The 18,558-nt window shown below is 38.4% G+C and overlaps 1 protein-coding gene and 1 non-coding gene across 3 annotated transcripts; one reads left to right on the top strand and one right to left on the bottom strand.

Annotated features, from left to right (window-relative positions):
• Positions 1-951: 951 nt before the first annotated feature.
• Positions 952-1,024, top strand: trnar-ccg. Its single transcript has one exon. It is a non-coding gene; the product is annotated as a tRNA-Arg (tRNA).
• Positions 1,025-6,661: 5,637 nt separating this feature from the next.
• LOC118797136 (macrophage mannose receptor 1-like) lies at positions 6,662-17,889 on the bottom strand. 2 transcript variants are annotated; one of them, XM_036556372.1, is made up of 5 exons: positions 17,828-17,889; positions 11,013-11,378; positions 9,716-10,060; positions 9,337-9,434; positions 6,662-7,216 (listed from the first exon to the last, which is right to left on the bottom strand). In XM_036556372.1, exons 1-5 carry the CDS (start codon positions 17,862-17,864, stop codon positions 7,097-7,099), a joined length of 966 nt encoding a protein of 321 aa, XP_036412265.1. In that variant the 5' UTR covers positions 17,865-17,889; the 3' UTR covers positions 6,662-7,096. The 2 variants fall into 2 exon arrangements, with proteins under 2 accessions (XP_036412265.1, XP_036412264.1); XM_036556371.1 differs by lacking the exon at positions 17,828-17,889 and adding an exon at positions 11,522-11,831.
• Positions 17,890-18,558: the final 669 nt, after the last annotated feature.

Below are 18,558 nucleotides of genomic sequence, written 5' to 3'. Positions count from 1 at the left end.
TGTTGTTTGGTAACCTGGAATGAAGTTCGGGTGAAATGATGGACTGCATGGATGAATTACTCAGTCCTTCGTACAGCTTTGTAAAATATGTAAATAGACATAAATGCTAATATATGGAGGAGCTTGGGGTGGTTACTTGTAAAAGATGTACATTTGTAAATTGCATGTTGTGAACTATTATAAATTCTAAATAAAATTTAAAACAAAATGGCATGTGGAGTTACTGTTGAAGGACATCATAAGTATTACAACAAAACAGATAAAAGGGGTGCTAATAGTGGCTTTACCACAATTAAAATAAGACATTTGCACAGTTAGAGGGCTTACAAACCAGGGTTGGGATACCTTTCATGACTTAGGAAATCATATTCAGTGTGGAAGATACGATAATTATGAATAGAAAAACGAGGTGTGCCTAATCCTTCGACAGAAACACTCACATTTACTGATGAAATCAAATGACTAACATGAAAGGTCTATCAAAATTTGTCTAAATGAGAATACAAATACATAGAAGTGTCCCTGCTCCTAGCCTAGTAAAACTCCACTACTGCAGAGAGAAGTGTCCCTGCTCATGGCCTAGTCAAACTCCACTACCGCGGGGAGAAGTGTCCCTGCTCATGGCCTAGTCAAACTCCACTACCGCGGGGAGAAGTGTCCCTGCTCATGGCCTAGTCAAACTCCACTACCGCGGGGAGAAGTGTCCCTGCTCATGGCCTAGTCAAACTCCACTACCGCAGGGAGAAGTGTCCCTGCTCAGGGCCTAGTCAAACTCCTGGTGTTGGGAAGCTAGTTAGATAACCTAACTAGTTATCTAACATGAAACAAACGGTTTTCATATGCAACTTCCAGCACTCTGGCTGTTTCTCTCCAAATTGCTTGGAGTGATGTGTTCATGGCGCTCTGTCTTTGTTAAGACAGTGAGGAGGATGACAAAGAATGCTGATGTGTGGCCCAGTGGCCTAATGGATAAGGCATCAGCCTCCGGAGCTGGGGATTGTGGGTTCAAGTCCCACCTGGGTCGATGTGTGTTGTTAGATGTCTCAGACAATGTCTGTTAATTTAGTAACAAGCAGAAAACAGTCAATAATAATACGCCTAAAAAGTTAAATAAGGAATTTTCAATAATAACAATATGGTTATATACAGTACTGTGCAAAAGTCTGAGTCTACACATTGTTTATACCATTCCAGTAAAAATGACCATTAGGTACAAGGTTTTTTTTTTTCAGAAGATATTTCTGAGGAGATTAGATATAAAATAATCCACTTTCATAAGGAAGGGGGTAGTCAAAGGAAAAAAATATGTGGAAAAAAAGTTTCTGAAACTGGAAATTTTTAAAAGATAAAGAGAAAATGAAACTCCAAACAACTTTGCAAGTACTAGTACACCAACAAAACTGTCACCATCAGAAAAACAGTACTTAAAGCTTCTGTCGTTGAGAGTTATGAGAAAATCAGAAGACAACTCAACAATATGGTTCTGACAGGATGCCATGAAGCTGTTACAGAGAAAAGGAAATCAACAAAAACCTGCAAAACAAACAAAAATTAGCTAGTGTTCTCAGAACAATGGACTGGCCACCACAGAACCCAGACCTCAGTGTCATGAAATGTATTTGAGATTACTGAGCTGTGAAAAGCAGAAAATGCAACCAGCTTCTAAGACTGAACTTTGGAGGTGTGGAAAAATCCCCCTGCAGATTTAAAAATCTAAAAGCAAGTCTCTTGAAAAGAATAGAAGTATATCTGTATTTTATTTATACCTGAGAATCTGAGAGTATTCTTTCACCCATTATGGACAATAGCCACATACAGAATCAATAGGTCACAGGTCTACTACGTGTGGCCCATTGGCGTAATGGATAAGTTCTTCTGGCTTCTGGAGCTGCAGATTGTGGCTTTTGAATCCCCCTTGGGTCGTGGATAGGTTTTCAAAGCCTTTGTGTCAGAACACTTGTTATGGTAACAACTTGTCGTGTTCAATTGTGGAAAACTCATACCTCATTACAAAGCACTGAAAAATGTAGTCTCACTGGGCCTCATAACATGAATATCTGGGGCTACTATGAGAGACTTTGGGCTGATGTTGGTAGACATGTACCCTTAATAGGGCTGGGACAAACTGAGTGTGACAGTTCTAAACTGAACCAAGGCCAGAGATCTCCACAAGAGGGAGCTACTACCACTCAAGTAGGTTTTGTATGCATCACTGAAGGAGATGAAACAAGTTAAAGCAGGATTTAATTTGCAATATTTTCTGAAGGATTCAGTCCAAGAAGAATTTAAAAGGAAATTCCTTTTTTTTTTCCAATATTTTGGCATAATTAAACAGTTAAGATGTAAACAGAGTCGTTCAGAGTGGTCTGATGTTAAATACTATAGAATTTCTTCTAGAGAAACCAACTACGTTAGAATGGTTCACAGTGATCGTGATAGGAACCAGACATCTGAAGCATTTAATGCCTCTAAAAGCTCCCTCAAAGAAAGTCGTAACACAGAATGAAAGCAAAAACATTGCTTGGTGTCTGAGACACTGTTTTATTATTATTTTCAGATAATGTTTAATAGATAATAATAGATTTTTAAAATCCATTCATGGTGGAGAGGTACATGCAGCAAATTGTAAGGCAAAACAGTCCCTTAAGAAAACCTGGTTTTCAGATTTACCACTAGTTTAACATTATCAACATTACAAAGACACAGGCATGGTCAATGGTCATGTCGGATAGTAAATAAAACTGCTACATTTGTGTTGTAGACATTGCGACCGCTGGTTCCTCTCACCACAAAGAAAAGACTGAGTTGGTAAGTTTCTCTACAATGAACAATTCCACATCAAACCACTCTGAATGGCTTTGCTTACACCTCACCAATTTAATTATGCAGAAATGTAGAAAAATCAGCAGAGTTCTTCAAGGAAAAGGCAAATCCAGAAGGAAATTTTGGTCAACAGCTGAACTGCAAACAAAAATCTGTCTCATATCAGTAACAAGGAAGAGTGTTGCACTGACAGCATGTGCTTCTCTGGTAGAGTGCTTGCGTAAACAGTACATATAAAGCTGATAACTGTCTCATTTAGATGATTAGTTGTCATGGTTTTATTTAATTTCATGCACACCTATAAAAAGGGATTATCTGCAGAACTGAAACTTGAGCCAGCAAGAAATATAGCCTGTGGAATGACTACATCTTTCTGAAGGTCACTTATTTTTCCCTAATAAAATTATATGCAAATTAGACAATGTATGCTTATACTTATTTGCAAGTACAAAGTAAAGCCACAATGGTGAAATAGTGCCTTGGATTGGTTCACTGAAACTGAAAGATTCATCCTTGCAAGTTTCATTGGTTAAATTTAATTAAAACATGATGAGGATGTGGCTCTCTGATGTATAGTCCAGTGACATTGCCAACTGTCACTGCTGGCCGGCTTTAATTCCCCAAATATTCTCAACTTGCATCTCAAGAGATGAGTATGCTTACTGCCAGACGTGTTCTTGTAATGAGAATACATGTCTGGGGACAACATGTTCAACTTTTGGTGCTGGACTGTGGCAAAATCTGCCACTGAACAAGAATACAAACCCACCCCTATATTCATCTAGTCTGTTCTCTTTTAACATCCACAATACAATAACAACTCTTTTTGGAGGGACATTTCAGCAGGGATTTACTGACTGGGCCAGTAAGGCCAGTGCCCAGGGGCCTCTGATTTCCATGAATAGTCCTTGAATAACTATATGGACAAAAGTATTGGGACACCCCTCCTAATTATTGAGTTCAGGTGTTTCAGCCACTCTCATTACTAACAGGTGGATAAAATTAAGCACATAGCCTTGCAGTCTCGACAAACACTGGCAGTAGAATGGGTCATACTGATGAGCTCAGTGTCTTTAAACATGGCACTGTCATAGGATGCTACCTCTGCCACAAGTCAGTTTGTGACATTTCTGCCCTGCTAGATCTGCCCCTGTCAACTGTAAGTGCAATTATTGTGAATTGGAAGCATCTAGAAGCAACAACAGCTTAGCCATGAAGTGGTAGACCAGGCAAACTCACAGAGCAGGGTGGCCAAGTGCTGAAGCGCACAGTGCCTATCCTCTGTTGAATCACTCACTATAGTGTTCCAAATTGCCCCTCAAAGCAACACCAGCAAAAAAAACTGCTTTTTTTTGCTGGGGGGAGGGGGGGGGGTTGTGTAAAGCATGCTGCCAGTGGACTCTGGAACAGTGGAAATGTATTCTGTGATATGACGAATCATGTTTCTCTATTTGACAGTCTGATGGACGAGTCTGGGTTTGGTGAATACCACGAGAACAGGGGTTTTTCAGGGGCTGGCCCAGGCCCCTTAGTTTCAGTGAAGGTGTGGGAACAGTTTAGGAAAGGCCCTTTTCTGTTCCAGCATGACTGAGCCCCAGTGCACAAAGCAAAGTCCATAAACGCATGACTGGGTGAGTTTGGTGTGGAAGAACTTGACTGGCCCACACAGAGACCTGACCTTGACCCCATCAAACACTTTTTGGGATGAACTAGAACGGAGATTGCGAGCCAGGCCCTCTTGTCCAACATCAGTGTCTGACCTCACAAACGCTCTTCTGGATGAACAGGCAAAAATTACCACAGACACGCTCCAGAATCTTGTAGAAAGCTTCCCAGAGAAGTGGAAGCTGTTATAGCTGCAAAAGATGGACCACCTCCATATTAATGCCTATGGATTTAGAATGGAATGTCATAAAAGCTCCTGTAGGCGTGTAGGTTTCCCAATACTTTTGTCCAAATAGTGTTTGTGACGATTCAGGCGACACTGTATGAATTATTTTTACCGATATATTAAATTTAGTAAATTGCATTAAAATGTGCAGAAGTGTGTTCTCTGTAGAGGATGTGACGTAACTCATAAGTAGGAACTTATTTTCACATAGAAAATCCACAAAACATCTGACCAGTGGCTCCAAAACTTTACATGCAACTGTAGTTTTGTTATCTTATGCATTATGATGCTTGTGCCTAGGGGCCTCATGAGACCATGATCTAACCCTGCTTTTCAGTGATAACGTTTACCGGCTAACAACAGGCTTGTGCAGTCTTGGTGAAGTGCACCATCTACTTTGAGCACCACCTTCACACTGAATTGGTTTAGAAGTTTCGTGCTCTGTTTGTCCCCACCCTAATAAGTCCACGTTCCCACCCACACTTAGCTCAGAATTTCTCATGATTGTCCGCAGACGTCTGGCCCCGCGAGACATTTGCTGTAGCTCTGTAAGGTTCTGTAAGAGCCCATTTATTTTGGACTCCCACAGAAGCACCCTCCAGTGTCTGACAAACCCAAAAGACGTTATTCAGTGGCAATTTTCCTCTCTACGCATTCTCTGGTGTCAACCCTGGACCTGGGGGCTCTGAGTTGTCTCATTTGGATTGGCTCCAGGTTTTCAAAACCTTTGTGTCAGACCACCTAGTACTATAAAAGCTTCTCTTATGTCATTATGTAAACAGTGACATATTCAAAGGCAGGAAATGGACAGTTCATTGTGGAGAGCAGCAAAAACATGCTAATGTATGAAAATGAGTAGAGACTGTGTGCTAAACTAGAATCAGGTAAACATGTCCTCTATAGGGAACATACTTTGTTTATTTACTGAATTTAACCTACTGAAAAATAAATAAAAATGCCTTAAAATTTTCCTTAAATCCTTAAACTTTTGTCTGCTTATTTGTTAATAAACCACGTACTGCAAGAAGCACTACTGTGCTAAAATGTACTTAAAATCAATCAAACTTATTTAAACTACACTGAGGGTGACCCTCATTTACAGTGTAGCTGAGTCAATAGAGAAATCAGGCATTGAAAACATTAGATTGTAAAAACTTAACAATAGTAAATTATTTACAACAGTAAATTTAATGGTAAAAAATCAATCAAATCAGAATAAACTGTTCAAATTGCACATATAAAACAACTTATTAAATACCAAATACCAGATCAAATAGTGATAAAATAATTAAAAAACACAAAGTTAATAAAATAAATAAAAGAACAGATAATGTAAAACAATAACTTAGCAGTAACTAAAAAGTAAAAGTTAATAATAAAACAAATAAAAAATAATAATTGTAAAAGAACAATAATATACCAAAATAAAATTAAAACATAACTAAAATAAAACAGAACAGTTGCAGGCTGAGTGGACATTGCTGGAGAGAAAAGTTTAAACGTTCATGTGACACCAGTGAGCAGAACTGTAGAGCTTCTTGTAGTGAATTCCAGCTCGCTGGTTCTCTGTAACTAAAAGCAGATTTTCCCAGTTCAGTACGAACTCTCGGCACCTGAAGGGTGATCTAGTCACTGGACTAAGGCTGAAAATGTGCATTGTTCTAGAGTTGCTCTATTGTGACATCAGTGCCACAGCCATCTGTGTCTGATACGGCATTATTGGGCTCGCTCCTTCTGGGTGGGTAGCCCCCTATTAAAAAATTGCTCCCCTCTTCCATGACATTAGGCCCTATTCTTCCTACGTCCGATTCATGACCTGTTCTTAAACCACAGAACTGTTCACACCTTTCTGCTCTTGAGTGTGTGTAGATTCTGTTCTTACCTAAGAACAAATCCCAAATAAGGAAAAGTTTTTTTTTTGTAAAAACTGCATAAGTGGGTTTTAAGAAGAAATGTATTCTTAAGGACAGTTGGTGAATGAGGCCCATTGTGTTAGTGGCAGTTTAAAAGGTGAAGTAGCACATGTCTTGTAGGAAACACTTGCTACTCTTCTTCTTCCAAGCTCAGCATCAAATGATGAGGGGAGAAATTTTATAAACATTTACCGAACACAGAATTTACCCGTCAAACAAGTAAAAATATAATAAGCTACTACCATTCAGCGGACTGGATTATGTATTTAGTTTGCTTGTTTGCCAGGTCTTGTAAATGATATTTTTGTTGTTTTGTATTTCTTATTTATGATTTTTATTTTGATGGATTTACTGGAAATCATGTCTTTAGTCCTGCTGCTAAAATTAAAATAAAAAAAAAAAAGATTTCAGAAAAATTACTTGACATTCGTCTCACATGACTACAGTTCATCAGTGGCCCTCTTCTTCTTCATGTTCTTTTGCACTCCGTCACCAGCACTGTCTTCTTCTTTAGTTCAAACACTTTGTTATCCTTCCATCTCCAGCTCAGCTTGATGTTGAAGGACCCCTTCTTCAGCTTCTGCTCAATCTTAAGTAGCATAAGAACAGATTCACATGAATCTTAACTGAATGTAGAAAATTGTGATATGATAATGCTACCAAAAAATGCACACTGACTTATTATATATTCATTATAAATGAAGAATTTTCATACATTGTGCTAAAAAGTATAAAAATGGTAGAAACGTCAAGTGCGAGACTGACTTTGCCAGATAGCTAACATGAAGTACATACAGAGTTCTGTTCTGATGTGAGTGGGTTTGGTTGGCACATGTGTCAGCCTGTTCAGTGGTAGGGCTATTGTCACAAACATGTATTAAATTGCTGCTGTTGGAAGAAAACCTTGTATGTCTATTTTTGTTGTTTTTCAGTTTTTGACGTAATTTGAAAATGCCTGCTATTACATTGCTACATTACATTGTGTGCAAATTTCATGAAGAATGGACCAAAAGAAACGGCCCAAAATGACTTTAAAAAATGTGGTTCCATTGACTTACACTAAAAGTAAAGCAGGTTGTTTTTCCTTTTCCTGTAAAGTTATCATTTTAGAGATACAAGGTTTTCTTCTGGCCACAACGATATGTATAATGTATTTTGTATTATATGCTGCACGTATAAAACCAAATAGCATATTAATAATAGCACGACAAGAATGCAGTACTCTACTGTCACTGTTTATACTGAATTTACATTAAATGTATAACATGTTGTACCTCTAAGCTTTAGTCTACTTGATGATAAGTGAGTCTAACTGAAGATGAAAATAATAAATCTTTGCACCCAACTATTTATGTATTAGATATTAAGTTTATATTTTTATTCTAAAAGGTTTAACATTTTTTATTTTTTATAATTTTAAAAAGCTAGTTTAATTGTTGAAATTTACAGTTTTGTTATACAATTTATTTTTTAATTATTGTTCCTCTCATTATTCTTGCATGTGAGCCAATGAGAAAATAAAATAAACATTTCTAACATTCCACTGATGTAAAAATGTTATTTGGCTGTCATTAAATGTTTACGTTCATGGTTTTCTTTAAATTAAAAAGCTCTGATTATTTCTATTTGTTGCTTCAATCTTTGAAAAATATAGCCTTTTAATGTTGTGCCAAGCAGCCCCATGTTGAGCCCTTGGTTGGCACAAGTGCCATGAATTTAGTCGAGAATGCACAAATTCTGGTAAATCACTTCTGACACTGAAAGTGATTTTCATTTAAGCTAAGATAGTAGGGTTATATGGGATGTTTAAGGTTGGGCAAAATACTTAGTGATGGCTGAATACTGAATACACCATCCTACATGTTTTCAGTAATGCATTCTGTTACCAAACATAAAAAAAGATAAGTATTCATTTAGGTTTAGGTTTACGGTACATCTTGGTAAAGCACTTTTTTAATCTTAATTCACACTGTTCTTTGCTGTTACTGGTTGGCAGTTTTCTTTACGTAGCTATTTTTTCTGTTCATACGTTTCATGAAAAATTTGCTTATCATTTAAAAGAAGTTCCAAAAATTCTTTTTTCCTTTTTCACTTTCAACTGCCGCTCCCACAGTCCTCTGAGCAGCACAGTATAACACTGATTCAACTATCACAAACACATCCCCTACTGAGATTATTAGTTTTAATTATTAGATCATCCCACAAAAGAACTCAGTAACACCAAGATTAATTTTGATTTATCAGTCTACTCAGGCTTTAGTCTGAACTTCACTCTTTGTAAAGAAGCCATTCATTGAGGTCCTCTTTAGAATTCATCTAAAAAGCATGTTGCTACTTGCCAGATTATCGTGAATATTTTTTTTTTATTTCAGTGGGTAAGTATTCTAAAAGTCCTCTCCTAAAAATGTAAAAGGTAACTGTATACTCTGAATACTGCCTGTACTAAATGAAACTTGGACTGAATACACATACTTAATTTATGTATTCTGAATATGTATTCCCAATACCTGTATTCGATTATATCCAAACCCTGGGTATGCCTGGGATATACAGCAGAGTGAAACTTTACCAACCAACCCGCTCTCCCAAACATTGTAAACCAAAATTTCTTTGCTTCTAAAACTATTTAAACAGACAGTCATTTTCTGTTTTCCACTTGCCTACAAAGTTTGGAAACTCAGTGTCAGTATCCTAAAAGCAGAGACTGACCTGATTCAGAATTGCTGAATTCACTGCAACGTCATTCAAATTCACGTTACTGTCCGAGCTCACTGTCACTCTCACTATCTGTTTCCTCTGCTTCAGATCTGAGGAGAGATGCCAGAGATACAACTTTACTATCTTTAGAATTGTGTATTTCCTTCAAGTATGCAGTTCCAAAACACATGGAAAGAATAAAATTGTCAGAGTTGAATGGTTCCACACAGCACCACTAAGTGCAGGTAGTTCCACTGTGTATAGATCAGTAAGTATTTTTAAATAAAATGTATGCAGCATCATTCAAAGGTTGCCTACATCATTTTGCCCAGCACTTCAACCAGTTCCTTCAAATTCTTGTGAATCAGCTGAGCTGAGGTTCCACACTCACCTCTATAGCAGACGAAATTGTGTTGCAGGCTACACTGTTCATCATACCATCTCCCAAAGTCATTCAAAGCCAGTGAGATGCAATTGTCAGTCTGGCCTGGTTTTGAATCTGCCCAGTAACGGAATGAGGAGTTATTCTGGTCTGACCACTTCCAGGAGTCACTGAACAGGCCAATCCACATGTACTCAACACTGTAATTCTTCGTAAGATCAGCAACCCTTTTGTGTTCTTCTAAGGTGTGGATGCTGACCAGGTCCGTATATTTATTTCTGCAGAGAGTCTGAGCTTCTTTCCAGGTTGTTTCTGTGGTCAACCCAACATATCGTCTGCCATCAGTTGGGTTTGCTTAGGAGTGACATCAGAGAACACTGTTAACCGCTGAAGCAATGTTTCACTCATAAATTCTCATATAGCCAACAGTACATTTACACTAATCAAGACTAAATTTTCCAATGTCATTTTCCAATGCTGTAGCTTTCATTCATTACGTACTACATTATAATTTTTAGATTTCACAATAGGTTGATTTCTTGCATAAAAGGGCCTGATAAGGGCAAATTTTTATTTTTTCTAAACAAAATTAATGACACTAGTGAAACATATTGGATGCTGAGTGCTACATGACATAATTGAATGGACGGGGCTTCTAGCCTCTAAAATTGTATACATGTTAAATACTTTATAAGTCAGATTTCCAAGCAAAAATGCAAAAAGATGCTTAATAAAATGTTATTCTATATTAAAAACTAAACAATAACTGAAATGTTACAACGTGACTGCATAAGTGAAACTTCACTTGCCAATGGCTAAATCTCACTGCTGCACAATGTTGCTTCAAGGCAACAAAGATATTTCGGCAATTTCTTATAACATAGAAAATTATTTAGATATAATAAATATTAAAAATAAATTGTTGTTTCTTCTAATTTTTTCTACATTTTTGAAAATTTCTTTCATTATTAGCCTTTTCGTCATCATTAAGTATATATCATGTCATCATACACTAAGGAAAATGGGTTTGTGTGGCGTGCGCCCATCCACCAGGCCTTGATGGCACCCACGAGAGCCAACAGGAGGGCGGGGCCCGAGCTCTGAGCAGGGACGAAGCCCAATGAGGACGGCGGGGGGGAGGAACACCATGAGTGAGGGGGTGACGGCGCCCACGTCCTGAGCCCCGCCTCCTGTCGGCTCTTGCGGGCGCCATCGGGGCCCAGTGGATCAGCGCACGCCACAGTTTGTTCACTGAGGCAACATTGTGCAACTGAGGGTTAATTTGTTCTTTAAAAGCACAACTCACCATCGTAACACAAACCAATGTACTTCTGTAAGCAGTTGTATGCAGACCACGCCTGAGATATTCTTCCACAGGGAAATGTTTGAGCAGCTCCCCCGTTTGTCCAGTTACTATACTTGGGCAGGAGGTCGTCTCCCATAGACCAGCCCCAGCTGGGCTGGTCTCCTCTTTTAAGTCCAATCCACACGGAACCATTATAACAAGGGTCTATTACAGACATCAGCATCCTCATCTCTTCCATGTTGCCTATAGTAGCTAAGTCAGTGTACATCACTCTGCAGTAGCTCTGAGCGTCCAGCCACGTCTTTTTCTCGTTCACATAGTGGTATTCCCGAGAGAAGAAAAGGGAAGAAACTCCAAACCCCAGACCTGTTGTAAGAGAAGAAGTTAATAACTTGCCTATACATCAATCAGCCAAATATGCTGTTGGTTCTTCATGTGCCACCAAAGCAGATTTGACCTGCCAAGACATGAATTCTACAAGACTTTTGAAGATGTCTTGCGGTTGTTACCAGTAGATCCTTGAGATCCTGTAAGTTGGACAGGTTCCAGCACATCCCACAGATGCTTGACTGGATTGAGATCTGGGGAATATGGAGGCCAAGGCAACATGAACTCTTTGCATTGTTCTTCAACGATGCACGAACAATGTGTGCAGTGTGTCAGTCCACATTCAGTGTGTCCACATGAATGCCCGGACCCAGGAGGACATTGCCCTGAGCACCACACTCTCTCCACCAGCTTGTCTTCTTCCCACAGTGCATCCTGGTACCATCACTTTCCCAGGTAAACACTGCACACGTGTCAAGGCCGTCCATGTGATGTAAAAGAAGCAGGACTCATTTGACCAGGGAATCTTCTTCCTTTGCGCCAAGGTACATTTCCAATGCCCATTGTAGGCACTTCTGACGGTGGACTGGGTTTAGCATGAGCACTCTGAATGGTCTGTGGCTACACAGACCCATACACAGCAAAATCAACATTATTCGCTTCATCTGTGAGTGGTCATAACATTTTGGTTCATCAGTGATCTTTGAAAAACATGCATTGGTTTAACTATGGGTCTGTAGTGCAAGGATCCCCTACAGTAGCTATAGCGCACTGCAGAATATGATTCCTTGCATGACAAATCATCTTACTTCTAGTCATTATACCTAATACAGTTTGAAACAAGCAAAATTGTTAATGAAATATTTGATACAATGAATTTTATCTAAAACCAGGTTGAATAGTCTTAAAATACTCTTACAATATCCTCGTAAAGAGAAATATTAGATATATCGACTAGATGGCATAGTTTCATCATCATTGGCATTGCTGGTGGAACGAGTGGAAAATGTACTTATATATGTACTTATATATACTATGTACTACATGTCAATATACTATAGACTATACAATAGATTATAGATTTACTACACCATATATTTTTTTGTTAAAATCCAGCTTGATGTTTAAGCATCCTCTGATAAAGATATGATCACAATATAATTCACTTATACCCTTGCAACACTTGCAATCATTGGATTCATCAGCTCGGGGAACCAATATTACAAAATGTTCTTCTGCATATTGCATGCAATTACACATTTCCAACAGAGAACACTCCCAACCCCTGAAATGTACATAGTGTAGCTTTACGTATTATTTTAGAAGATTTGTACTGATACCAGTTCATTTGGTAGACTTGTTAAAAAAGTCATAGGTTTCATCATAACTTCATAAAATGTGTACTAGCAGAGCGGACTGTGTTCAGTCTCAGAACTTAACTAGCTTTAGTGTTTTTCTGTACAGATTATTTCCAATGATGTAGCTGAGTCAGCTCCTAAATATGTTCAGGTTGTGACAGCAGAAATACGAAAAAGTAACTAAGTAACTTGGTACTTAGGTAGTTTTTAATGAATTATTCATTTACTTTTACTTGAGTAATTTTATTTATATTATGCCCCACTTTTACTTTTACATAATACTTTTACTTATACTTGAGTAAATTATCACTACAGGTACAATACTTTCAGTAATTTTCAGTAATTTTTTACTTTCAGTAATTTTCAGTACTCTTTACATCCCTGCTCATCTCCCACTGTGAAGTCAGTCGCAGTCTGAGGTAATGTTAAAAAAAATATATTGTTACACTGCCCCCTAACCACCTAGTGTGGAAGTACACCTCAGAATTTCTAGTGAGGGGAATTGCCACTCAATAATGGCTTCCAATGTTTGTTAGACACTAAAGGGCGCTCCCAGGTAAGTCCAAAATTAATAGGTTCCTATGGACCTTTTATGCAAAATCATAGTTATGTATATATATATATACACTGATCAGGCATAACATTAAGACCACCTCCTTGTTTCTACGCTCATTGTCCAGTTTATCAGCTTCACTTACTATATAGGTGCACTTTGTAGTTCTACAATTACAGACTGTAGTCCATCTGTTTCTCTGCATACTTTGTTAGCCCCCTTTTACCCTGTTCTTCAGTGGTCAGGACCCCCATGGACCCTCACAGAGCAGGTACTATTTGGGTGGTGGATCATTCTCAGCACTGCAGTAACACTGACGTGGTGGTGGTGTGTTAGTGTGTGTTGCGCTGGTCTGAGTGGATCAGACACAGCAGTGCTGCTGGAGTTTTTAAACATTCACTGTCCACTCTATTAGACACTCCAACCTTGTCAGTCCACCTTGTAGATGTAAAGTCAGAGACGATAGCTCATCTGCTGCTGCACAGTTCGTGTTGGACATTCTCTAGTCCTTCATCAGTGGTCACAGGACGCTGCTCACAGGACGCTGTTGGCTGGATATTTTTGGTTGGTGGACTATTCTCAGTCCAGCAGTGACACTGAGGTGCTGTGTCTGATCCACTTAAACCAGCGCAACACACACTAACACACCACCACCACATCAGTGTTACTGCAGTGCTGAGAATGATCCACCACCCGCTCTGTGACGGTCTATGGGGGTCCTGACCACTGAAGAACAGAGTAAAAGGGGGCTAACAAAGTATGCAGAGAAACAGATGGACTATAGTCTGTAATTGTAGAACTACAAAGTGGAGCTGATAAAATGGACAATGAGCTTAGAAAGAAGGAGGTGGTCATAATGTTATGCCTGATCGGTGTGTGTGTGTATACATATATATATATATATATATATGTATATATATATATATATATATATATATATATATATAGATATAGATATATATATATATATACACCAATATACATATAAAACGTCCTTTTTTGTTGCGAGATGTCGTTACTCCCGCTGGCTAAATTATTAAAAAAATACATAGCCAATAAACTCATGGAGCTTTAAGTTAACTTGCTAACATGAGGGTAGACTCTAACCCTAAACAGGAAAACTGAGAAGCTGCTACAAGGCTGCGAGGATGTTCAGGTTCAGGTTTGTGTTCAGTTACTTACATATACACTTTTAAAATAGATGGTTCTTTATGGGTTCTTTAGTAAGGACAATGGTTCTATATAGAACCATTAACACTCAAAGAACCATTTGCATGCTTAAATGGTTCTCTGCATGGTGAAATTGTTCTTCACACTGTTGGAGACTGTGCTGTATATGGTTCTATATAAAACCTTTTTAAAAAGGATTCTATATAGCATCAAAAAGGGTTCTGCTGTTGTTACTATGTCAAGCTTACAATAGAAGAACGCTTTTTTCAAAAAGTTCCTTATAGAACCATATACAACACATTCTCCATCAATGTGAACAACCATTTCACCATGCAAAGAACCATTTAAGCACGCAAATAGTTCACTGAGTGTTCATGGTTCTATATAGAACCATTGTCTTTACTAAAGAACCCATAAAGAACCATCTTTTTTAAGAGTGTAGGCAGCCTGTGCTGTACTTGAAGGTAATAAGAACCAGGCTGTTACATTTAGAGCAGAGGCTATAAATGAAGAGGTTCTGATGAATATGCAGTACACTGGGCTGCACGCACACACGGCTGAGTGTTAAAAGGTGACATTAAAGGTAATTTTGGGCAAATGTAACATGAAATTATAATTATTATTATTATTAAATAATTAATTAATTAATGGACATATATAGTGTCCTAGGTGTAAGTGCACTGGACATATATATTAGACAAATAAAACACTTTTTAGCACTGCATTCGCCCAGAGAAGCTGCTGCATGCTTACACATGCACACCTTAGGTTTAGGTGTGTTGGACGTATTGGCAATAATTAAAAAAGAGATTGTGTTTTACAATAAAGTGGGGTTGTGTTGTAAATATGCAGGTAGGAGGTCTGTGATTTTTGGGTGGAACGTGCAACTGGCTGCTGAAATTCTTAAGAATTTGTGCATGGTGAAGACCCATGTGTGCTTGTTTTATTGTGGAATTTCTATTTTATATTTTTTTTGTTTACAGTGGTGTCCAAATAAAATACACTGAAAATCTTTTTTTCAACCGGAAAATAAAAAACAGAAAGTTTTACAATTTTGTAAAAAGTTATGACGAGCAAACTGAGGAAGAAATATTCTAAATTCTGCACTATTTCGAGGTCACTATTGAAATTTAAGCAAATGTGTGATGGCATCTATGTTAAAGCCTTTGAACATGAAGATGTATATCAGATTGTCTTCCAATGAAGCTGGTGTTCAGATGACACTGGTAGATTTGATCTACTCTTCAGAGGCTTTTGCACGAACTTGTGGCGTTCGATTAAGCTCTTGAAACACTTACGTACCGCTTACTAGGAAATGGTGAAAATCCTTTTTAGAAATTCAGTAATACTATTTTTCACTCAATTGTTTGTGCTGATGGTATAATTTGTCGTTAAAACCCGTGTATTAAATTTGAAAATAATGCAAAACAGATTCATTTTCCCTAGTGCTCCGAGACTTTTGGAACCCAGTGTTCATAACTCACATACCATTCACAACCTGCAGTAGCCGCGCACTGTTTACATCAACGCTGTATTTTCACTGAATCTCTCCCCTCCGCAGCTGATGGCCGCTCTGTGCTGCGTCATCATTAGCGCTGCATTCACGTTTGTTTGTGATGAAATAACCGTCATTCGGCGACGACGCAAACGTTGGCATGGCGACCGCGTTACTGCCGATGATAGATGATTATCATTGGACCGCTTTAGCAGTGCAGAGTGTTGACTTAAGGTGGAAAAAGTCAGAAGGACACAAAGTCAGAAGGCATTCTTCTGTTTTTGTTGTATAATACTGTGTTTGTCTGGAATTCAACAACAAGACGTTTAGTGTCCATGGCACCCCAAAAAACAGTCTTGGGCTTTATTCCACCACTGCGGTTGTCCACAAAAGTTGGGAAAACTGAACTGTTGACGGACCCTTCCCGCTGGTGGGGGCATAATATTTGGTTGCAGCTGCGATGAAAACAGTGAAATATCCGATTCGCCACTGTCCGTCCACCGGAAACACATGAATGCAGCGTAAAATGCAGGCCAGTTAACGGTCCTCTTGCAACTTTGCCTCACTGCATCCTGTTAATTTCAGCGGAGAGCTGAAGGTCGTTCAGTGTATTTAAGAGTTGTGGTGCGGCGAAAAAGCATATTCAATTTCAAAACACTGTGCGCCGTTTTCCTACCACATGTTTTGTCGAAACGGTGCGAAAACGGGATTTGAGGTATGTTTTCTCTGGTTTGATGGGTGTGTCAAAGGTGTTACCCAATCAGCAGCGGCGTGTATATAAACCCCGCCCATTTAAAAAGGCCTTGCACACACTGGATTCTAATGAAGCCCTAACAAATGCAGCCAATGCAGGTTGGTGTACGCAACAATTGAGAAGGAAAAAGCATAGCAACCTCTTGTTGTCTTTACCATGGCTGTGTCTAATGAACGCCGCCTACTCAGACAGTATATTCTGAGGCAGGAAGGCAGCCAGTCCTGTCTGAACCGAATGTCTGTATGAAGTGCTGTGTGTGGAGGTTCCTCTGTTTGGCCATTTTTTGAAGGCAGCATAGATGTATCATTTGCTGCCTTACATATCCCATAATCCTCTGTCTGTGCTGATGCGATTAGGAAAAAATAGCCTCTGACACAGTGGACATTGCTGCCTTCTAAAGCACTGTAGTTAGCGCAGTGTACATAGTTCCGATCCTAAAATCTGATTGGCTGAGCTGCATTCGAAGTCGATATAAAATCTACGATATACCACGGCTATGACCTCCTCACAACAGCTGAACTCTGTATTACTGCGGCACGACACAAAAAACCCTTCTGCTGTTAATGGATAATTCTTTCACTCTAACGCTGATCGCACGGAGCACCGAGTGTGCTGACGACGTTCTTGTTTAAACTGAGAGGCTGAATACTTGTGTTTTCTTCTCAAATACATTTCTAAGTGAAAAACATACATTCTTCTCCTTACATTCTCATCTTGACCTTCAAAGCACTCATTTCAAATTTCAAAGGCCTTTTCTCTTTTTTCTCCTGCCAGCCAACTGTTGTGTATTTGAATCTTTCTTTTTTTTTTGTTTTTCTAAACAAATTCTTATCCATATAAAATGGAACTGCGCATAACAGTGCTAATATGTCTTTGTGTGAGACTAATACTGCCCATTACTTGCCACCATGTTTGTTTATGACCAAACAAAGAAAAGTTCTAATTTATCTGTAAAAACTAACTTTTTAAAAGTTTAAGTGTAATTGGCTGCAACTAATTGAGTAAGATTTTGAGACAGTACCCATACTTTCACTGAAGTTAAATTTCTCTGTACTCGTTCCACCTTTGTAACACCCAATAACATAAAAACTTCAATTATTTGTCTACATTAGACCACCAACTTGACTGAGACATATACACGTATAGATAAGTACTTACCTGAAACTAGCAGAAATAAAGACATTTTCTGCTCCATGTCTCTACTGATCACCCAGCACCTCTCCTCTGACTGACACGGTAAGATTACGACAGTTCATTTTGTTTGCTTATTTTAATATGACACTGTCAATAACAGGGCTTATGCAAAACATAAGTTATATTAGTAGTGGGTGCAGTGCAATTGAAACAACTCCATTATCAAATTAAAACATAACTACAATATACCACAATTACAGCAATATTATTTTAATATAGCCACATAAAAAAACGTAGAATAAAACTGTAATAGAATAGTATGATTAATACCATCTTTACTAGATGGCTGTTTTTCATTATACATTAGCTGTTCAAAAACTTGGACATACAGCATTTTAAAATGAAACTCTTTATGTTGTCTTTTTGGAGATGCCATGTTTTCAGCATAAGGAACTAACTTGCAGTTGACCTGTCTGTACTCTGACCACATATGCAATCCTTCACTCCATTCAACCTAATGTCAAATTATACAGGACAATTATAGTTAGAAGAAAAAAAATGACTACAAATGCAGTTGAACTGAACTGTAGTTAACCAATTCCTTACTGTACCGACTGTACCTCATGAATTAAAAAGTAACTGGAACGCTTTATTTTATGTTATTAAAGTTGTTTATTGGCTGGCGATTGCCAGCTAAGGCATTACGTTAGGCTGAGACTCTCAGTTGGCAAGTTTCCAAATCTGATTGGATGCCA

This window comes from Colossoma macropomum, unplaced genomic scaffold (genome assembly GCF_904425465.1).
Source record: "Colossoma macropomum unplaced genomic scaffold, Colossoma_macropomum, whole genome shotgun sequence".
Classification (NCBI taxonomy): Eukaryota; Metazoa; Chordata; class Actinopteri; order Characiformes; family Serrasalmidae; genus Colossoma; species Colossoma macropomum.
Note: the sequence above shows the minus strand (reverse complement) of the source record. Positions and strands in the feature narration are given on the sequence as shown.

Bases quoted from the DNA above. Each gene is read 5' to 3' on its own strand.
- LOC118797136 (XM_036556371.1), bottom strand. From the start codon at position 11,621: ATGTTGCCTTGGCCTCCATATTCCCCAGATCTCAATCCAGTCAAGCAT. The intron at 11,379-11,521 runs GTAACAACCGCA...CTCTTACAACAG, and splicing joins AGGATCTCAAGGATCTACTG to GTCTGGGGTTTGGAGTTTCT. The intron at 7,217-9,336 runs GTCAGTCTCTGC...ATGCTACTTAAG, and splicing joins ATTCAGCAATTCTGAATCAG to ATTGAGCAGAAGCTGAAGAA.